The following is a 23,473-nucleotide window of genomic DNA, read 5'->3' on the forward strand; positions in this document are numbered from 1 at the left end:
CACTGGCGCAGTCTGGCTCCATCTCTGAGACGCTGCTGCTTCCTGTTGCCCTGTCCAGGATCCAGGCTGAGGGAGTAGCTCCTATGGTGTTCATGAAGCAAAGAAAAACTTCCAACTGCTGAGCTACACAATGGCTTATAAAGCTTCTGCTTGGGACTGGCATATGTCATTTCTAACCACATTGCATTGTCTAAAACCGTTATATGGCCAAGCCTGTGAGAATTAGAATATGTCTTGAGCACCTGCCCCCTTAGCTGGTCAATAAATAGGAGGAACCGTTCCAACAAGCAGCCTTTGACAAAGAGTTGCCCTAGCTCTTCATTCTGGCAGTTTTTCTAGAACATGAACTAAGTCTTCTATTTCTTTTGCATTTCTCTCAATGTCTCTATCAAATGTCTGGCACATGTGAACACTCAAAGTGCACTCACTTCAATTTTTGCATCCTGATGAAAAAGATCTCAGCTATTAAAGCCCCAAAGCACAGAGTTAAAGATGAAAACCTCACATGAGAAAATCAGTTGGTGAAAGAATCATAATCTAAAAAACACCTGTTACTGCTTTTGAATTCTCTATTATTAATATGAAAACCGGCGCCTGAAGTAAATGGTTTTTAAATTAGTTTTAAGGACATATTTTAACCCAGCGCTTATTCATAGAGGGAATTTTATTGTTCCCATAGATGTATCTCATCTCGTACCTCTTCCTCACGTCCTTAAGCCACATCTTTCTTCAACCGGACATTTCATTTCCTAACAAATTCACACTTTAGTTATCTTCTGCTAAAGACCCTTTTCCACCTCTCTGCTCCCAGGTTAATCGCACTGCATGTTTTTAAACCATTTCCCTGAAATCTTGTAATGACCAACTCTTGTATTTTGCCATGTTTATTTATGTTTTAATTCTTGGCCTGTTAATATTTAAGTAGTCCCAAAATAAAAATATCGATAAGTTAAAGGCAGCAAGATTGTCTGAAGAAACGTATTAGAAAAAATATTCTGAAAACTGAACTTATCAAACCTTACTCATCCACAAAGGTTTTTCACCCACGATAGCATAAGAAAACAACTAATCATTTATTTTTCTGGTCTCTTGTCAAATCCCCGCAAGGTCGCACAGTTATTTCCAAAAATATTTGTGGAATAAAAGTTATCAGGTTACTCATTTTCACGGTTGTAAAGTTGGAAAGGAAATGGAAAAAATATCCTCATGCTGAGCCTGCTTCGTCTCCTTGGACTGTCCTTGCCAACCTATAAACTTACCCTGTGTCTCCTGCAGAGGTGAGGCACCCAACTCAGACTCCCTCCCTGCACAGAAACAGGGCTGGGGAGAGCTGGCCCCCACCAGCATCAACACCCCCAACTCTGCAGGGGATGCTCAAAACCAGCGTCTATCAGACACCTCTTCCTGGCCCTGCAACCCGGTCAGCTCCCAACTGCCACAGACATGCAAAGGCAGACATGCCCTTCATCTCCTGTTTAAAAGCTTTATTTTCATATTTTCTTTTAGTTGTGTAGAAATTGTCCTTTTTAGAAGTGTGGCAGTTGCTGAAAAAGTTACAAAAGGTGGCACCCACATGGAGGCTGGTGCCTTCACTCCCTGGTACCTCAGAAGCAAGGACGGGTTTCCTGGTTGGAATCCACCGCGCCCGCCCGAAACCAAGCTGAACCGAAGCGAAGGCGGAATGCCTCCAGTACTTTCCGAAAAATCCATCAAAGGTTTTGCTGAATGATATTTATAAGGGCCGTACTGTTCTCTTTCAGAAACTGAAATGCCCTTCTCCGACACTTGAAAAAAATTGCTTGTGCTTTTCATCTTTCCCTCTGAGAGTGTAAACATTGTTTTGAGTGAAAAGAGCTGAAGGAGCGCTTACTTTCCCTTGAAATTTTATTTTTAAATAAGAGAGGGAGAAAATCCTTTTTCTGACTAATACTAATAATACAGGTCAAAGTGTCAGGAGATATACAATTAAATGGAAAACAAAAAAGGTTCCCCCTCTTTTTCCCACAGTACAATGGCACTGGAATATAAATTACTGACGAGGATGGAATAATACTTCAAAGCCGGTGGGGCAGGCAGCGCAGTGTTTACAAAGTATTTTCTACAGCGCGAGGAGACGTTACAGACGATGGTAACCCATGGACTTGAGGGTGTCACTGAATAGTCTAAAACTAGCATGAGGTAGGATTTCAGGATTTTATAGCCTGTGACCCCGCGATATGCTTTGTTCCACAGGGCAGCTGCAGTTATCAACAGATGTTTCAGCAATAAATAATTGGTATCGTCTCGGGAAGACCCATCTACCTGGGGAGAGGGCATAATGCCCGAATGCTGCCCGGCCATTACAGCCACATTAATCTCCCATCTCTCCAGGTTTCTCGGGGCGCGTACTGCAGGTGTTTTTTCTGGGAGAGAGCAGACAAACTCTCTCAAGTCAGCAAGCTTTGTGTGGAGTGTAAAGGAGGCTGGCCCCTGCCATAAATTTCTGTCTGTGGCCACACACCAAAGGAGAAAAGACTGGGGGTGGGGAAGGAGGAGAGAGGCAGGGAGGGAGGGAGGAAAGGGGGGAGGCAGTGGAGAAGAGAAAGCAAAGCACAAAACACAGATCATTTTCCTTCAGTTCAGCCTAAGAGAGTAACATTATAAATGACCCTTCATTTCACCAACTCGGGCACTGAGCACAACTCTATGCTTAACTGAGCTGTTTTTCATGGAAATAACTTAAAGTCACAGCGCTTACACTCCAAGTGAAATGCTCAGTTTAAAAATGGAGGGGAAACTTTTAATGGGAAGGATTCATTTGGAGTTTAAAAAAAATCATGGAAAGTTTAGATTTATGAAAAAACAATAAGAGATAAGACAACTGAAAAGACCAACTCAGCAGCCTTTAGCTATTTTTTATGTGAGAACAGAATCTCACAATTAATTGATTATTAAAACACGGTCATCCGGCTTCAGTAAAGTATAATATTGAAAGTAACGGATAATGGGATAAAAACTGATCATGGAATTTACTCGTGATGCTTTTGACAAGCTAAGATTTTAAAAGTAGCATGAGTTCACAGGGTGCTATATTTCTCTCTGTTTACAAAACAGAGTGGCGTAGCGATTGTGCACTTGGGGTCTGACACAATAGCCGAGCATTCTGAGAGTCTTCAGGAGGTGTGGTTGCTTAATTTACAGCTTGCTGGGTAAGCTAAATAAAACGATGCTCCCAGTTCTAAAAGCTCCCAGGTTAAATACATTAGGGGCTAAAAAAGCCTAATGGACTGATTCTTAGAGCTGCCACTGAGTGATCTTGTAAGCTGGATGCAAATTTCTGTGCCTCTATTTCTCCCCCACGTTGTGAGATCCGTGCAATGTATAGAGGGAGAGTAGACGGAATAAAATGGACTCTTAAAAGAGTCTAACAACTATGAGCAGCTTGTCTCCCAACTGACATGAAGCCCCAAATGCAGCAAGAAGAAGGTTTTGAGAGACCGTCTCCAGTTTTTCAGCAAATGTCACAACCAGCTTTGAGCGCAGGCAGGGGCGTGTGGTGACTGAAGGATGGAGGGATGGCCTCTCGGCCTAGACTCGGAAGTCAGAGGAACTTTCTAAGCGCCAAAGGTCAAAGCAGGGGTCCCTCCCTCTGGGAAGCTGTCCTGCTCTCACCTTTCTTGGAAGCCTTGTGAAGTTCTTAGGTGCCATGAGCTGAATCACACAGGGCTTTCCAAGCAGGCGAAGCCACTACTGGCTCTGTGGCATTGGCCCCAGTCTAGATGATGGTTGCCAGCATTGATGGGACAGAGACTTCTCTGGTTGTCTCCTGCAGCCCTCACTCTGGAATCTCCCCTCCGCCTCCCCTTCTCCACTCGCATCCCTATCAGCCCCTCTGACCTTCCCCCCTCACTGGGCACACTGGTCTCTTCTTTAAGACAGCAGTTCTCAAACTCCAGCACGCATCACAATCATCTGGAGGGCTTGTCTAATGCTGACTGCTAGACCCTCACCCTGAGTTTTTGATCCAGTAAGACCTGTGGGGGCAGGTGGTGCAAGAATCTGAATTTCCAACAAGTTTCTAGCTGATGCTGGTGCCCTTGTCGTGAGGTCTCCCTTTAAGCCTCACTGCCTCGAGCTGCGCTGTCCACCAAAACAGCAGCCCCAGCCACGTGGGGCTGTGTATATAGAAATTGATTAAAAATAGAAATAAAACCAGAAACTCAGTCCTGCAGTCATATTTGCCACCTTTCAAGTTCTCAAGGGCCACATGCAGCCAGGGCCTGACGCATTGGGCAGCGGAGATAGAGAACGTTTCCACCATTGCAGAAAGTTCTACTGGACAGCCTACAGCTTGCTTCAGAGTAAACAGGTCTCAGGGCTTCTACCTGTGCTGTCAAGGTCTTCACCTGGGGCTTCCTGAGGGAGAATTGTCAGTGGGACAGAGGAATGGGCCCCACAGGAGTCACAGCCAAACCACTCACTGGTCTGTTCCCCTGGGAGAGCTAATCTCCCTGCACCTTGATTTCCTCACCTGTAGAATGGGGGTGATAAAGGTAACAATCACTGGGGGGCTATTTTGAGAATTAAGGGTGGTGATGCTTGTGCAGGCACCCTGCAAGCTGCATAGAGATGTACAAGTTACAGTCATTATCCCATCCATCCCAGTGCTCCGCTAATACCAAGCATGCTTATTGAAGCCCCCTGGCTCTCCACTGCACTCTTCCAAGGATCCGATTCTCTTTGCCTGCAATTTCCAGTCTGCTTCACCCCAGTCTGTTTGGGAGTTTTTGGGGGGGATGGGTGGGAAAGGTGGGGGTTTTACTGTTTCTAAAGATACTGTTATGTGTACTTAGATCAGGGGATCCCTCCTGAATTTTTGTTTTGACAGGTGAAGACGATATCTATACGATATCTATACATATATCTATGATCCCAAAACACATTCCCATGTAAACTGATAAACTAAAAATTGTAGGGTATTGTCACTGCTTATAACGCCTGGTCTCCAGACAAATACATATTTTTATGTGAGAAAAAATACATATAAGCTGTTAGACTCCCTTCCTTGACAAACATCTGAGAGAATGTAGGTAAAAAACAATGCTACCAAAAAGGACAGCGGCACTCCTTGGGGCATCCCCAGGGCCTAAGCCTGAAATCCAAGCCTAAATGCGAGGTCAGGTGCTATTCTTGGGGCCCACTCTTATCGGGGAGGAGGTGTCCGTTTGATGAATTTGCAATAAGAGAGTTGAGGCATAAGCGCCTCAGTGACTCTGACTTGATGCTCCCTGACCAGCCTGCATCGTGAGGAGAAGAGGATCCCGGGTCTGGGAAGGGACATGCCAGACTTCGACAGCTTAAACAGCAAGTCACGTTGATGAAACAGGGGTGAATTTATTTTTTAAGCTACCCGACTTTTAGAAAGGAGCATTTCAAAATAAAAATGCTATGAGGCAAGGCAGAATCACACTACTGCTCCTGGCCCACCAGGGATCCGTAAATAAGTCAGGATGACAGGTTGCTCCATAGACCCACTGACCACCCTTCTTCACTTTTCCTTGATTTGGCTTTCCAACAGACGATCTCATGGGCAAGCAACGCTTTCTAAAAGCTATTTCCCCCACATCAGTCAATCTGGCAGAGCTGACCATAAGGGTAGGGGCTGTCTGATCCTTCAAAGAAATTTAATCTATTAGACCACTTAGAGGCTAAACGCCTCACTTGGGGGGAGTCAGAGGCACAGGTGGTGTGGCTCTTCCTACCAGTAACGGCTGCAGCCCGGCGCCAATCACGTCCTGCAGGTTTGTTTTGTCCTCTGGGCCCACGGCTTGTTTGTACTGCCACTTTTCAGGCACGAAGGGCCACTTCATTTCCTTTGCCTCCTGGATCAGGGTCCTTAACTCGCTGGGGAGTGAAGCTGAAAAGGTCAGAGTTCAGGTAAGGAAATTGCAGTCAAAGAAAAGGCAGTTGAGTTACCAATGTTATGATGAAGCACCTCAGCAGCCAAGATTTTTTTCCTCCCTCTCGCTGGCTGCTCTAAGCTGGCGGTTCAGACTCACAGAATAATAGCGCAAAGCTATCTGTCAGGGTGGCCCCCTGGTCTGCTGTGCCCTACAGGTAAATTGGGGTAGTCAGGCATTAAGAAAGGGTTTTGGCAGGAAGTAAAGCACTTCCGTGACTATGTCTGCATGAAGAATCAGAGAAAGGAATGAAGGAAATATTATTCTCCCTGTAAAGTGAGAAAGGGGCTGAGATGGATGGCATGTGGGGCTTGTGGCAGGTGGGCGACGCAGAGTCAGTTTGTACGACCTCTTTTTACTTCTCCAGGATCGCACCTCGCCTCGTACTTTCACTGTGGACTACATTTGAATATAGACCTTGAATACAAAAACCCAAATGAAACTGGAAATGGGTATCAATTTATTCTGAAATGACTTTATTTCACATTGTAGACATATTCAGTCTCTTTATGGGCACCAAGCCTACTTAAACAGGTCCACAATCTCCTATCCAAACTTAGGAAACCCCAAACGCTCTGGAAACTAGAAGGTTTTTTTCTAGAGATTGGCACTCAAACCAGCCTTGAATTGACTGGAGGCTGTTTATAGTCTTCTTTGTCCTACTTAGTGATATTGCTTAAAGGTTTTGCTGCAAAAATTTTAATGTTTGCCTACAGATGCTGCCCCAGCTTCTGCTGGAATGTGAATGCAACAGATAGTATGTGCACCGTATTATCTTCCTAACATTTGAAAAATTCTGAATTCTGAAGCACACGTGACTCCCAGGGTTCTGAATAAGGGATTATGGACCTGTATATATGACTGCCAGCTACAAATCTAGGTGCTTTTTTTGCAGATATCTCAGACTCAACCTATCTAAAACTGAACTCGCTACCTTTTCTCTAAACGTTTCCCTCTGTCTTCTTTATTTTGAGGAATGCTACCATTCTCTGAGTCACCCAAGTCTAAAACTCGGGAGTCAGTCTGGACTTTTGCTCTCTCTTCCTCCCGAAACCTAACTGGTTATCAAATCCTGTGGATCCTAAAATCCATTCCCTCCTCTGCATTATCCACAATTCTTGTCTGAATCACTGCTTCCTATCTCGCCCCACCCACTCCATATTCCACATTGCTGATCCCTGTTTTGCTAAAAATAAGATGGAGCAGACCATGGCCCTGCATAAGGTTCTCCAATGGTTTTGCACACCCCGTCCTTGCTGTTTGCATTGCCCTCCCTCAGCCTCTCATGACCAAGCTCAGGCCCACTGAGTTTAGCTTTCAATGCAGCCATGGCCACTTCTTGTCAGCCTGCCATGACCTCCCAGTGGGATTGAGATGCCCTTCCTGAGTGCTCCCAAGCCCACATGTGCAGGCGCCTTTCAACGTCCATCGCACTGTTCTGTAGCCACATCTGGCCTCTCATGGGCTGCGAGATCCCTGAAGACAGTCATCATGTCTTATCACTTTTGTAAATCACACCATGATGAGTAAAACAAGGATTAGTCTTATGTCTACATGAGACATACTAAATAGGGCAAAAAAGAGATGTCAGAGATAGTGAAAAACTAAAAGAAGCGAAGGGAGAAATGTAAGGAAATCTCCTGATGGGGAGGGGCTGCTTGGCATTGAGGGGATATCATATGGGCCACACCAATAAGGGATCTGGACTGACCACTGAGGATGACTTACAAATATCACCCTGAAGTCATCCCCCCACCCCCATTCAGCAGCTCAGAGCTACTGAGCACCTGTGCACAACAGCACTCCTCCAATGAAAGCAGAGCTGCGGGGTTAGGGACCTATGTGCTCACCATCTGCTGGAAAGGCTGGCTCTCGTACCATCACTGACATAATTTCAACCTCTGAAAATGTTTCCAATGTATATATAGGGAAAAATTGTTAAATGATATTTCTAAATAGGTAGGAATAGGATGACGATTCAGTCCTATTTGCTTAGGACCGTCCTAGGTGGTCCTAGTGTACTTATTAAGGCACTCCTGTTTGCCCTCAGAGGTGTCCCAGTTTGACTGATAAATTATTCCTTCACTCTGTCTATGAGGGTCAAGCTCAGGAGTCAACCGAGTAGTCAAATGACAACAGAAATGTGATTTCTGGATTCCTAGAAATTCACCATACTTCGGCACTGAGTAGTTTAAATATTTTCAAATTTCTTCATAATGATGGAGAAAATCTATTCTTTACACCCGAGTTTTACCTCCTCCACCCCACCCTCTTCCTAAGGTCACGCCAGGATGTGGATACGCCACGGGGCATACTGAAATAGAAGATGCCTCTGAAACACGTTTTGAAAATATATCTATGTTTGGATTTCATTTCCTTGTCTATCTCTGAGGAACTTGCTAGGGGTAGTCACCCATGCTGGCAAGGACAATTTCTAAGGGAAAAAGATGGGGTTGAGAGGAAGAGGGGAAAGGATAAAAACCACAGTGTCTGTGTCGGAGTCTGCTAGCTTGCCCTCTGCCATAAACGACCCTGTACTAATGTGTTTCTCTTGGAGCACATGTGGTGGTAGCTGGTGGTGACACCACCTGCCCCCGGAGCTGCTCAGAAACCACCTGTGTTCGGGCTGAATCCAGTTGTGCCAGTAGCGCTCGGTGGACCACCCAGCAGCCAGGGGATCGTTAATGCTGTGACTATCTGTGGCTCAGCCTAGGAGTTTCCTCCCTGCCTGTGTATGGGCTTCAGCCAATGCCCTCGGTCAGCCCTGACTGGGCAGAGCCACCTCTTCCTCTCTGAGCACTTACTTCCCCAAGCAGCTTACCTGAAGGCCCGTGGCTAACTGAGTGATTTTGCAGCCATGATTTGCCTTCTCTGGAACTAAACTGATTATTTCTCCTAGTCTGTGGCCCTTGGGAAGAAAATGCTACCCGACTGGGGGCTCAGAGTCTTCACTGGAGACACACAAAGCTTAAAGGAATTGGGGCTAAAAAGACAAAGGATGCGATGTAGTAAAAGGAAAAGAGAAAAACTTCAGTGGAAGTAACAGAACAGAACACACTGCCTCTGGGGAGAAATAGGACCAGCACTCGAGCATTACTGGGGGTGCTGTGTACCTGCTGGTACCCGACAAAGGGCTGACACCCGCCAGTGTGTGCTCAGGATGACCAGCACGTGTAACTGGCAAGTCAAGTCACACACTGGTGTATGTGGCTAGTAAAGAAAGAAAATACCTAAATTCAGGTGGTGAAACGACGGCGGGACACAGGACATTTTATCTTGAAAGGAGCGCAGGCTACATGAATGACAGGTTACAGAAGATTAAGACTTCTATAGGCACCTAAAAGCACCTGCATATAAGAACATGGGAAAAAGAGAGTCCAAAACCTTCCCCATCACATAGTCACAAGGACAACAAAGGAGATGCGGAGTGGATGTTTTGTATGGGAATCTTACTTCTGAAAAGAAAACAAATCCCTAAAAATACAAGAGGAAAATGCTAAAAGCACATAAAAGGGATGCACTTGTAGAAATGCAGGAAAATTTATTCAAATGCTAAAAAGAAATCTAAGGAAAAAAGATTGCCTCTCTAAAACTGGCTAACGAAGAAATAAGAATTGCTTTAACCTTCTAAACTCTGTGACTGAAACTTCCTAAACGATGACTCATCTGAAACTATGAATGGCACAAACTATGAAATGAGCAAAAAGCCAAGTTCTTAAACCCTGATACTGATGCAGAAAGTATTTATCAGTATGAGCGGATTTATTTTACGAACGGCATGTGAATATAACACGAGAAATATATTGATGATTAAAAAAAAAGAGATTGGACTGATGAGATGACATATTTATGGAAACCGTAGAGGTCTATGGAAACTGATGAGGCACAAAAGCCTGGTTTGTAAAAAAGTACGTGCCACCATTCAGAAGTTGCTTCAATTTTTTAATAATTGAAATTTACGTGCACCAGCCCACTTGGACCCTTTGTTCTTCTTGAACTAAACTGTTTCTTGTAGCCTCATGTTTACTGAAGCCTAAAATTAGAACTGACAGCAATTCACTGCAACAAAGTGGGCTTCCTCCCCTGCCCGTCCGCCCGCAGCTCATGTCCCATTCATGCCCTAGAAATCCACTCATCTCTCGGTGGTCATCTGCCAAGAGAAGAAAAATAGGGCAGAGATGAGAACGTGTCGTTCAGGCTGGGGAGAGGAGAGTGAACCTGCTGGCTGCCCCTCCCCCCAGTGCCTCCAATCAGGACCTCACCTCTGCATCGCTGGTCCTCGCTCTTATCCACCTCGGACACATCTGACGCCTCCAACAGAAGCTGGTCCAGTATTTGCTTGCACTCTTGCAGGAGCACAACTACAGCTTTCTGATTATTCATGATGATTAGCCTCCCCTGATGATGAGTTGAGTGTCCCTGGGTCTACGGTGATCAATTACCAAGGAGAAGACATCGATTCTCAATAAAAGAGTCCCTTCAAGGCCGTGGTACCTGGTGAACAAAAGAGGGGGAAAGATGATTAACTGAAGCGTCATCAATTATCTGTAAGACTCAAGCAGGGAGAGATAATAGGGCAAACACATGAAAATACATGACAGCCCCTGAGGACTTTATTAGGGGAGTGCGTGAAATGACTCCAGGCCTGGTCTCGATGGGCAGCACCTCGAAGGCATCGGAGAGCAGAAGGGAGAGGGTCCTGGTGCAGACCCCGTTATCCACGGTGAAGTCAGTGGAATTGCACGGAACCAAGTGAAATTAGCATACCCTATGACTTATGTATCTTCTGCCTACTTCACATCGGTGCCTCTGGATCCCAATGGCACCACACTTTCTGCCTCTCTGGACGTCTAGAGGAAGCATCTGTCTAACAGCTCTAATATTCAGACACAAGCACATGGTAATATGAAGTTTACCTCTCATAACCCACTCCTGATTTCCCCTGTGCAGTATTCTTTAAGGTATTTAGCATCATACAATTTGGACCAAGATAGGCAGTGACAGATGCCAAATTTAAAGCTCTTCACTGTCAGGCACAGTGTTAAATAAAATACAGAAATGATAACCCAGAAAATCCAGTTTCCTAGATCTATCATATGGATGGCCCTATCATATGAAGGATGGATCTACATATGTTCCCATCTAACGTATATATCGCTGAGAGATTTCTTATGTAAATACAAGTATATTGGAAGGCACTATTGCAGTCAATTTTAAGTTATTGCAGTTATTTTAGGAACAAAATCACTCACTGACAGTAAAAAAAGGCCTGACAAATAAATGCCAAAAAGTTATTTGATTAACAAGTCTTTTTGTCTTTCTTTTATTAAAGAGCGTACATTGTGAACAAAACAAAGGAAGCTATTCTCTTTCTGAGTTTGCCAGAACAGATAGTGGGGCTGCTGTCTGGTTTAGACCCTCTTGTAAGGCATGTAGAATTTTATTACCAAAGCAAGAGAATCTGAAAGGGAAGAAAGTAATAATTATATGGATGGCTCTACTCCTTCTGTCTCCTAGCTTCTCCATGCAAGGAAGTAATCATGGAAAATATTAAAGTAGTGAATTATTGTGTTGGTGTTGGAGTAAAATGTGCTTTACTACCCAAAGACTTCACTTTAAGAAGTTGGTTTTGAATTTGAAACAGCAAGAAAGGCTTTTTTTCTATCTTTCTTCTATTCTATGACTTAACAGGAACAGAAAATGAAGGATAAGCTAACTGTGTTATCTAAATTTTGTATTTTGCGTTCTAGCCTGCCTGATACATTCTGTATGCTTTGGGTTTTAAAGCACATGTACAGGGTCGGCTCCATGGCATAGTGATTAATTCTGGCATGCTCCACTTTTGTGGCCTGGGTTTGAGGGTTCAGATTCCAGGTGCAGACCTATACCACTCATCAGCCAAGTTGTGGTGGCAACCTACATATCAAATAGAGGAAGATTGGCACAGACGTTAGCTCAGGGCTAATCTCCCTCAGCTAAAAAAGCCAAAAACAACCTCCCCCCCAAAAAACAAGAAAAATACACGCACAAACACACACACGCTTTACACAGAACTGCCAAAGCAAAGTTTTAGGAATGCCCCAGGCTTGTTTCATTAAAATAACCACGTATTTGTTGATGAGGAACACAAGCAGGGTTCTCGAATACAAAATCCTTGTTACTTGAAAGAGCATTCACATAAGTGAGATCGTGAAGAGTTAGTGCTGGAAGAATTTGAAGATAAGTATAAATTTAATCTCTTTTCTGGTTAGGTGTTTCAGAATGTATTCCTGCATTCATTGGGTTGTTGGGCTAAATGGATTTCAACGTCGCTTTTAGCTCAACTGTTTATAAGTCAATGTTTTGTGATATAAGGTGGCCATTAGCTTGCCTTTCTCACTAAAGAACCAAGCAGTAAGGGCTGATCAGGGAGCTAAACAGGGGACTAGAGTGAGCAAGAGGCCATGTAGCAATGACATCCCATTCCCACCCTGCCTGCAGCCGGGGGCTAGAATGGAAAGTTAGTGTGGAGACTGAGAAATGCAGTTGGTTGTTGAGAAGGTTAAGAATAAACTTTGCTTGGGACAAGTGTGGGTGAGTGGGACACTCATTTTTCTTCAAATCCTAAATTAGAGTGAGAAGGGGATTCTCATTCCTGGGATCCTTTTTTAGGACTTCACATAGAAAGAGAGGTAGAATAAGAAAATAAGAAGAGCTCATGCACAAAGGAATAAAACTGCATTATAATATAATTTTAACAGCACATCACCCATCCGTCTAGAGGCTTATAGGAATGTTTTACTGGTTCTGTATCATCCTCCTAAGGTAGGAAGCAGTCTTCTGTTATACTGGCAAATTGAAATAAACTTTAACTGCTCCGTTTCTATAAATGTTTTAAGCAGAGACAGTATGTAGTAACGAAAAGAGAACCTAGAAACAGGAATACTAGTACACATAATAGTGCTCAGCAGACATTTGTGGGCTAATTCCACTTCATTCTCTATCTTGTACTATTTATGACACCTCTGAGATTCACTTTTCCCATCTGTTGTTTGAGAGGTTGGTGGGAACCGTTGTTAAGATCCTTCCAGGTCTTCAATTACGTTCTCAAAGCTGTCCTGATAGACTAGGTTGTCTACTGCTGCATTTATTTACTGCAAAATTCCTGGCTCTTTTGAGAACACAAGCATAATACTTTTAGATATAGTTTTCTCTGTGGTTTAGAAATGTTGGCTTGAATCTTAGAGGTTGATTACTAAACAAATATACATCTTTGCTTTTGTTTCCTCACTTGAAACCCCAATTCCTGGTGTACCAGATCATAAATGTCTTCCTTTTGTCGAAGTGCTGTGAAAGAGAGAGAAGATGTGTGGTTTTGTGAGGGTAAAGGACAGGACTCGACTTAACCATTTGGGTAAGGCTGGGGCAGGTCAAGGGGCCTTTCCCCGAGGATGTGACACCTGAATTAAGGTCTGAAAGAGGAACAGAGCTTAATGAACTTAAAATGGTGGGGAACAGCCTTAACATAGAAGGAACCACAGAAGGAATGAAAGAAGGCCAGGGCGGCTGAACTAGAGATAAAAGGAGAAAATTGATAGGCAGTGAGGTTGGAGGGGTAGGCAGGGGCTGTACAGGCCCCTGCATGCCAGGTGAGAAATTTTGTGTTTACCCTCAGAGTGCTAGGAAACTACTAGAAGCAGGAGTAACGCGGCTAGATATGCATTTGGAAAAGATCCTTCTGTTTTGGCTGTAGTATGTACTGGAGGTGGGAGGAAGAGGGTGTCTGGTGACTGTGGGTGAATCTGTTAGGTACTTATTGCAATAATCCAGGTGAGAGATATCAGGAATTTGGACCAGGACGATAGTATTAGAGAAAGGGAAAATTGGACAGATTTGAGAGCAGTTTGGGGGAGCAAATACAGTATTGGTGTTGGTGGATATGAGTGGTCTTAAGGATAAATCCCAAATTTCTGCCTCACCAAAGCTCAAAACCCAATGGATGATGCTACTTTGGGACAGGGATCATAGAAGAGATCTTCTAGGGAAAGACATAAATACATCTTATATTTTGTATTTCTAGCAATAAAGAAAGTAAGGAAGATAAATCACACTGTCCAAAATAAGCAATCAGACTTTAACCAAGAAAGTCTTTTTAAAAGGGCAGAAGAATGTCCACAGTAATTAATGTTTGGTACTTGTGACTCCCCAGAATGTACTGAAGATGATATTCTTTATACTTTTGAAAGTTATAGCATTTTCCCCTTTCCCTGTAGAATTTAGGAGAGACAACAGGAAGAAAATACTGTAACATGAGAAACACTTTGGAATCCAACCATCTGTCCAGACTTGTATGCTTCATTGTTAGCATAACAGAGGCTGGAGCCCAGGAAATTTTCCTTCAGGCAACAGGACTGCTGGAAATTTTGGTCAGCTTCACTTGTGAAAGAATCATTTTCAATTTCAACACATATCAGTTTTTGCCCCCCTGAACTGTGGCACCCTGTGAGCTGTACATTATTTCTAAATTGAATAATGGAAGTTTCCCAATACTTTTTGTAATCTATGGATCGTTTTTTCTATTTTAAAGTCCCCCTCATATATATTTTCTTAAAAGTCAAATAGAAAGAGGCCAGAAAAAGCAATCAAACATACAGACAACAGAATAACACTAGACACCCCGCAAAGTAGAATTATGCACTCCCTGAGACACACACGAACACACACAGCCGAACGGCCATGTGGTCATACATTCTGTATTTGATTTTGACATATGTATGCTTTAGTTTTATTGATGACCCAGAATTTAGCTGAGTGGCTGAGCTATATATAGGACAATTGATAAATCAGCCATCATTAAAAATAAAGAAATCAGGAGATTATTCAAAGCCCCATTTCTTTTGGCCTTTGTGTTTTTTTCACTGGACAATTAGTCCCTCTATTAGGGGGTGAATGAGAGAAAATAAAAGAACTCCAAAGGTAGGCCATGGTCTACCGGCTGCCACCTCTGTAATATCCACCAGCAAGCTAGTCAGAATCCCTAAGCATGAAGATGTGGGCAAGCATAAAGAAGTATAAGAGATGGTCTGTACTATCAAGGAGTTTACAATATAATCAGAGGAATAAAAGATAAACACATAAAAAATGAACTATAGAAGGCATATTACAATTACAATTATATTCCAAAAGCTCAACTTAAGTTATCTTTATTGGAATTCAATTAATGGTTGGTTATATTTATAAGCAAGCTCACAGAGCTCATTTAATTCATATGTACATGAATAATTATACTAAAAATAAGTTTTTATCTACATTCAAAATCACTTATCATATTGTTTTTGTGAGAAAATGTATTCTGGTCTCCTATATAGAAGGACAAGAAGATGTTTCTTCAATCAGACCCCAGCAATGACAGTCCAACCTTTTGCACCCTTTCATCCTCCCCTGAGCAACCACAGACAAATTCTGACCCTATTGTCTCTTGTACTGATTGGTGGTGGAAGTGGAGAAACAAAAGGAGAAAGGGAAATCTGATTGGAGAGTAAAACAACTATGGGGCTTGAATAGATATTTTTGGGTAACAGCCATTTGTTAGCATTTTAACATTGCATAAAAAGGGAGAAGGAGAAGGCAACTTCTAAGTCACCAAAAACATAAAGTGTAGACTTCTATTTCTAACAGTATGGAAGACCATAAGCCCTGACCAACACTTCTGCTGAAAACAACTGAGAATGCTGGGCAAGCATTTAAAAACCTCTAAAATGCATCAATGGAATGGCAAGACATGAAGGACTACTCAGAAGACAAAAACCAAGTAAAAGCTGAAACGCAGGGCCAGCCCCAGTTGCCTAGTGGTTAAGTTCAGTGCACTCCACTTTGGCAGCCTGGGTTTGGTTCCAAAGTGTGGACCTACACCACTCATCTGTCAGTGGTCATGCTGTGGCAGTGGCTCACATACCAAAAAAAAAAGAGGAAGATTGGCAGCAGGTGTTAGCTCAGGTCGAATTTTCCTCAGCAAAAAAAAAAAAAAAAAAAAAAGCTGGAACCCAGAAAGTTAACCAACACAGAAGCTAGCATCTTCCTTGAATGTATTTGCCAAACACTGTGTGCTGAAACTTTGGTTTTCACTATCTTTGAGTGTGGGAGGATCAGAAATAAAACCAAAGGCCTACCAAGGTGGGAAGTATAAGAGGAGACTGCCTCCCTGAATAAAACTGAGATCCTAAAAGGTTGCACTACAGTGTAAGTGTGGGCTAAAAATAAATCCTCATTGTCTCCCCCAACTTCCCAGGAAAACTGCCTGTGGCAAAACATGCTACTTCATGGAGGAAAAGAAAAATTTTTCCTGAGAATGTGATGCCACATGGTCCACAAAACCTCTAGTTGATGATTATTTTAAAGTAAGTTATTTTAAAATAATCTTATGTTCTACTTTTCTCAGGCAACTGGTGGAATGAAACGTAATCTCCTCTAAAGGAATCTGACTTCAATCCAAGCTTCAAATAATTCCCACCTATAAAATACTAAGAAATACGAGCTCCTGGTCAAAGCTCACAAAATGCACAAGGTAAGAAGAAGCAATGAGTGGAAGCAGAAACAACAGATGGTAAAATCAGACCCACAGAGACTTTAGGCAATGGAACTATCAGATATAGACTATAAAATATACGTGTTTTGAACTGGAAGTGTATTTTGAATGTATGAATAAAGAGCAAGAAACTATAAAAAGGTACAAACAGATTGAAAAAGAATTAGAAGAATTTATAGGAATAAAAAATATAATAATTAAAAATGTTAAATTCAATGAATTGGATATATTTGACAAAATATAGCTCAGGCTGAAAATAGAATTTTTGAACTGGATGATAAATTGGAACGTATCACCTAGAATGCAACAGAAAAGACAAAAGAATGGAAAATACAAAAGAGAGGTTAAGAAACAGGGGAGATTATTGGAAAAGGCCTAACATATGTCTAATCAGAGTCCTAGATTGGAAGAAGAGCAGGCAGCAGAAGAAATGTTTGGAGAGATAATGACTAAGAACTTTTAAAACAGAAGAAAAACAATAATCAAAATACTCATAATCGCCAAGCAGGATAAATAAACAAAAATCCATATCTAGAAATATAATGAAACTAGGGAACACCAAAGACTTGAGAAGATCTTTAAAATAGCCAGAGAGAAAAGACAGATTACCTTCAAAGAAATAACAATGGATTTATTGCTGGCTACCTAAAAGCAACAATGGAAAACTAGAAGACAATGAAAGCATATCTTCAACATGCTGGGGGGTAAACTCTGCAAAATAAAAATACTTAAAAATAAACATCAGTTGTCCCTTACTAAACAAATCTCTAAAGTATATACTTTAGATGGAAGGAAAGTGATCGCAGATGAAGGGTCTGAGATTCAAGGAGAAATAGTAAACAACAAAAGTGGTAAGTTATTGGTAAAATATAAACAAACATTGATTACATAAAGCTACAACAATAACAATGTCTTATGGGTTAAAAAAAATACACAGACAAACACAAACAACGTTTATGTCAGGAGGAGAGTTATTGACCTTAAAGTGTTCTAAGGTCTTTGAATTGGTCAGGAGGAGGGGAGACATTAACTTTAGACTGTGATAAAATTTCTAAGATAATCCCAAAAAGTTGAAATAAAATATATAACTTTGAAACTAGTAGAAGGAAAAAAGTGAAAAGAAACAAAACAATCTAAAAGAAGACAACAAAAAAATAAAATTAAGAAATAAAGTTCTAAATAACTCACAGGTCAAAGAAATCATAATTATGGAAATTAGAAAATATAATGGAATGACAAATACTACATATCAAAATGTGTGGAATTCAGTCAGAGTGGAACATAAAAAAGTAAGTGTTAGGATAAATATGAAGCACATAATAAGATGGTGAAAATAAATTTAAATATATCAGTAATTCCAATAAATATAAATGAACAAAATGCTACAGTAAAAAAGACATAGACTAGATTAAAAAAATAGCTACATGGATTTAGTTAAAGCATAAGAATACAGAAAGATTAAAAGAATAAGCTGGAAAAAGATACACCAGAAAAAAAACTAAAAGAAAGCTGGGATAGATAGCTTTATCAATATCAGCCAAAATAGACTTTAATACAAAAAGCATTAGCAGAGATAAAAAGTCCCTTTACAATGACAGATGGTTCATTTCACTAGAGAGGTATAGCAGTTCTAAACTTGTATGCACCTAGTTGCATAACTTCAGTGTATATGAAACAAGAATTGAAGGAATCATAAAGAAAAACATGTAAATACATAATCATATTGGAAAATTTAACACACCTCACTTAGAAACTAATAGATTAAGCAGACAAAAAAAAAATGAGTAATGATATAATTGATTTGATCAACACAATTAACAAACAAACTTGATCTTACAGATGTTTATGAAGGAACATACCCAACAATAGCAGAATATACATTATTTTCAAGCACACCTGGAACTTTTATAAGAATTTAACAGCTACCTCAGCAAATTTCAAAGATTAATATATACAGATAACATTGTATGGCCAAAATGCTATTAAGTTGGTGATCAATAACAAAAAAGATGACTAGAAAAATCCTTATATAAATGAAAATTAAGAAATCCTCTTCTAGGGGCTGGCTCTGTGGCCGAGTGGTTAAGTTCACGCGCTCCGCTGCGGCGGCCCAGGGTTCGGATCCTGGGCGCAGACATGGCACCGCTCGTCAGGCCACGTTGAGGCAGCATCCCACATTCCACAACTAGAAGGACCTGCAACTAAGATATACAACTATGTACGGGGGGGGGGGGGGTTAAAAAAAAAAAAAAAGAAATACTCTTCTATAAAAACGACAAACAAACACATAGAGACAGAGATTGGATTGGTGGTTACCAGAGGGGAAGGAGGGGCAAAGGGGTGGTTAGGCACATGTGTGGTGATGGATTGTGATTCGTGTTTGGGTGGTGAACATGATGTAATCTACCCAGAATTCAAAATATATTATGATGTACATCTGAAAGTTATATAATCTTATAATACAGTGTCACTGCTATAAAAACAAAAATTAGAATTAAAAAAAAAGAAATACTCTTCTAAATAACTAACAGGTCAAAGAAGTCACCATTATGAAAATTAGAATATATTATAATGGAATGATAAAAATTATATACCAAAAGGTGTGGAATTCAGTTAAAGTGGAATATAGAAGGAAATTTAAAGCCTAAATTCTTATAACAGAGAAAAAAACATGGAAAGTTAATGAGTTAAGCTCACATAACCAAAAGTAAGGAAATGAATAGAAAAAATAAACTAACAGAAAGTATAAGAAAGTAAATAAAGGTAAGAATAGAAATCAATGAGATCAAAAACCAAATATTAATAGGAAGATCAACAAAATAAAATTCTTTCAAAAGACCAATGAAATTGACAAACTACTGGCAAATTTGATTGAGAGATAAAGAGAAATAAATAGAAACAGAATTAGAAATCTTGGGGGAGGCATTACAGATGCTGTAGAGATTTTTAAAAAGCTAATAAGAGAATATTAGAAACATTTCATACGAATATATTTTAAAACTTAGATAAAATGGGCAATTCCTGTAAAAATATACCTTACTTAAAAGAAAGCAAGAAGAAACAGAACACATATGATCTTATAATCTTAAAGAAATTCAATCAGTAGTTGAAAAATCTTCAGAAAACACACCAGGAACATATACTTTTACCAGCAAAATTTTACCAAACATTCAGTGAGCCAATACATCCAACCTTGTGCAAAATATCCTTGAAATCAGCAAAAACATGGCTAAAAAATGCAATTGAATAAAAATATACCATTAACAATGGAATGAAATTTTGTTATAATAAAAAATAATATATATGCATTTATGTATATATAAAGTATTTAAGAATAATTCTAATAAATATGCAAAACTTTTAGAAAGATATCATAAAACTTACTTCATTGAAAGACATTGATGAAAATCTAAATACATGAGGAGGTATCCCACGTTAATGGCCTGGAAAACTCAATATTATTAACATATGGATTTTCCCCAAGTTAATCTTTCTTTAACGTAATTCCATTCAAAATCTCAACAGCTCTGAGTGTCTTTGCACATCTTTGTGTGTAACCTCACAAGACGATTCTAAAGTTTAGGTGGAAGAACAAAGTTCAAGAATAATCAAGACATTCCTAATGAAAAATAACAAGGGAGGAGAGAGAGAGTCACACCAGGTGTCAATAATTAGTATAAAATTACATTAAATGATACAAAAGCTATTGACACTAGGATAGACAAACTGACCTTCTAAATAAAAGACGGAGTCTAGCAAGAGACCCACATACACAGGGAAACTTGATTTATTACAGAGCTCAGTATACGGCATTGAGTCAACTGTTATTTTAAAATCAATACTACTAAGATTAAAGACTTAAATGTGAAAGACAAAACTATGCAACTTCTAAAAGAAAATACTTAAAAAAGCATATCTTCATGGCCTTTGGTTAGGCAAGAATTTCTTAAACACTTGCAAAAAAAGCAAGTCATAAAGGAAAAGATTGATATATGTAATTAATTGGAAAGATGAACTTCTGATTAGTAAAATGGCACCATAAAGAAAGCAAAAGACAAGTAACACACTAGGAGAAAGTATTTGTTACATGAGTAACTGGAAAAGAATTTCCATCTAGAATATATAAAGAATTCCCGTAAATCAATGAGAAAAGGACCAACTAAATGGAAGAAAAAGAATGAGCAAAAGACTTGAACAGACACTTCACACAAGGAAGCATGAATGGTCAATGAGCATACGAAAAGTGTCCACCCTCATTAGTAATCAGGAAATACAAATTCAAACTACAATGAAAAACCATTCACATCTTTTTTTTTCTTTGGTGAGGAAGACTGGTCCTGAGCTAACATCCATTGCCAGTCTCTTGAGGAAGATTGTCCCTGAGCTAACATCTGTGCCAGTCTTCCTGTATTTTGTACATGGGACATTGCCACAGCATGGCTTGATGAGCAGTGTGTAGGTCTGCGCCTGGGGACCGAAACCATGAACCCCAGGCTGCCGAGGTGGAGTACACAAACTTAACCACTACGCCACCAGGCCGGCCTCCATTCACAACTTTTTGATTGGAAAAAATTTTAAGTTGAATAACAATTGTCAAGAACAGTCAGGGTTAGTTAATCCCATCCACCACTGTTGGATCCTACAGTTTGGCATTTTCCCGTAAAATCAAAGATGCACACACAGTATGACCCAGTGTCTTCTCTTAGATATATATTCTAGTTTAGAGAAACTCTTAGACCTGTGTCTAGGGGACATGCATAAGAATGTTCACAGTGACACAGTTTGTAATACCAAGCAAACAAAAGGGAACAATCCATATGTCCATCAATGGGAGGATGGATTAGAAAATTGAAGTATATTCAGACACTGGAATAGAATAAGCAAATAAATGAATGAATTACAGTTATGTATAACAACGTGGATGAATCTTAGAAATATAAAAAGCAAGTCACTGGGGTTGGCCTCATGGCCGAGTGGTTAAGTGCGCGCGCTCTGCTGCAGGTGGCCCAGTGTTTCGTTGGTTCGAATCCTGGGCGCGGACATGGCACTGCTCATCAAGCCACGCTGAGGCAACATCCCACATGCCACAACCAGAAGGACCACAACGAAGAATATACAACTATGTACCGGAGGGCTTTGGGGAGAAAAAAGAAAAAATAAAATCTTAAAAAAAAAAAAAGAAATATAAAAAGCAAGTCACAGACGAATACATGTATAAACAATATTATTCATAGCTAACCAATATTATTATTAATAATAATATTAATAAATAATAATATTAATATTATTACAGGGTACAAATATATATGGTAAAATTACAAAGAAAAGTAAGGGAATGATGAACTAAAAATTCAGAATGGTGGACTTACTGAGGGGAGACTGAAGAAGACGGGAGGGAGGTGTGTGCACACCAGAGACTTCAAAGTAAGTGGTACATCCTTTTACTTAAATTGGTTGATCTGTGGGTATTCACCATGTTCTGTGTGTATTACATCTATTTTATAATTTTTATCTATCCGACATTTAACGAAAAAATTAAAAAGGATAAAATGGAAAGCCAAGTCAAGGAGTATTGCATCAATATCTAGGAGTATTGCAAAATAGGTAATAAATATCAGTTCCTGCCCTTAAGATTGGAAGCAGTGATTCCATTGAGAGACAGTAAAAGACAGAGCATTTCCGAGCAAGGAGGGGCACTTGCACAGTGATTTCTCAAGGGGTAGGATCTGGAATAGTTGAAGGTGAAAGCCAGGAAAAGAAATCTAGTTGGGGACTGAGGGGAGCAGAGATTTCAAGGAGGAGAGCCTCACCTTGTGTTGGGAATCCATGAATAAGCAGAGGCTACTGAAATAATTGATGAGACAGGCAGTTTGAAGTATTGGTTTAACAAACACTAGATTGCCAAGAAATTCAATTTATCTTTTCATTCCATTTATAAAGAAAATGAAGGAGTGTGCTACGATTTTGAAAAAAGAAAAACAGATTTTAGGGAATTCTATAAGTGAAAATGAAGTTCTTTGCTATGGCTCTTTCACATCAAGATTTCCAGGCTGAGGGCCACACCTTGTTAAAATGAGAGATCAGAGGCCAAAGCTGTCCCTTCCCTCAGTCTCTCTCCCCCTTGGGCCCCACCCTCTCCAGTCCCCAGCAGCTGAACCTGTTTATCAAACTTGACTGCGCAAGAAAGTGCAATGAGAGTGTTCCGGGTCACGAATGGGTTACCTGCCCGCCTCAGGAAGAAAGAAGAGGAAAAAGAAAGGGCCATCAGTGAGGGGACGGCTGCTCATTCTCTCTGGCTACGGTTACCCACTCCATCAGCCATGGTGACATCTGACGAACTATGAGTCGGGCCCCCATGGCTAGAAGAGCCACATCTCAGGTCAAGGTGAGTCAAGCTTGCCATCTGGTCCTGCTCAAGGCCCCTGTACTTATGACTTCCAAATGGTCCTCCCAGGAGAGTTTTCTTTGCATTTCTGCATCCCAAATGAGAGAAGAGTACTCACATATACTGACTCCATATGTCCCTAAATCCAGAGCCGTCATCATACTGGAAAGCATTCATAGAGCAGGAAAAATTATTTTATAAACTTTGAAGGGCCTTTAATCTGAGGAGTATCCTCTGGGAAGCAGCTATTATTCACCCAAACTCTAGGTAAAGAATTTGAGCCATGAAGAGGTGTGAAGAGGCAGAAGGAGGTTGAGTAACTTGCTGAAAGACCCAAGCAGAGATCACAATAAGAATTCAGGGGTTCTGACTTGTCCTCAAAACACAGTTGGCTTCCCATTAAATAGATATCAAAGTTCTGGAGCAAAGCACAGTAAGCATCACTTTGCTGAAAGAGACATAGTTCTTCTTAAAAAGAGAACTGTCTTTAAATGAAGAAATGGAGTAGTTTGTGCTGCATCAGAGGAGGCAACCGAAATGCTCTGTTTACACCTGCAGTCAGGATGGCAAAGCTGCTGTCTCCAG

General features: G+C 40.7%; 1 protein-coding gene across 3 annotated transcripts in view; it reads right to left on the reverse strand.

Annotated features, from left to right (window-relative positions):
- Positions 1–23,473, reverse strand: part of ALPK1 (alpha kinase 1) — a 106,285-nt gene that overhangs the window by 47,794 nt on the left and 35,018 nt on the right. For all 3 annotated transcript variants that reach the window (XR_011537283.1, XM_070609374.1, XM_070609375.1), the window contains exons 3-4: positions 10,202–10,433; positions 5,742–5,896 (exon numbers count right to left, since the gene is read on the reverse strand). Coding sequence is in view for 2 of the 3 variants with exons in the window: in XM_070609374.1 (XP_070465475.1) it covers positions 5,742–5,896; positions 10,202–10,322 (276 nt within the window). In the remaining variant the exon portion in view is untranslated. The remainder of the gene's footprint in view (positions 1–5,741; positions 5,897–10,201; positions 10,434–23,473) is intronic.

This window comes from Equus przewalskii, chromosome 2 (assembly GCF_037783145.1).
Source record: "Equus przewalskii isolate Varuska chromosome 2, EquPr2, whole genome shotgun sequence".
Lineage (NCBI taxonomy): Eukaryota > Metazoa > Chordata > Mammalia > Perissodactyla > Equidae > Equus > Equus przewalskii.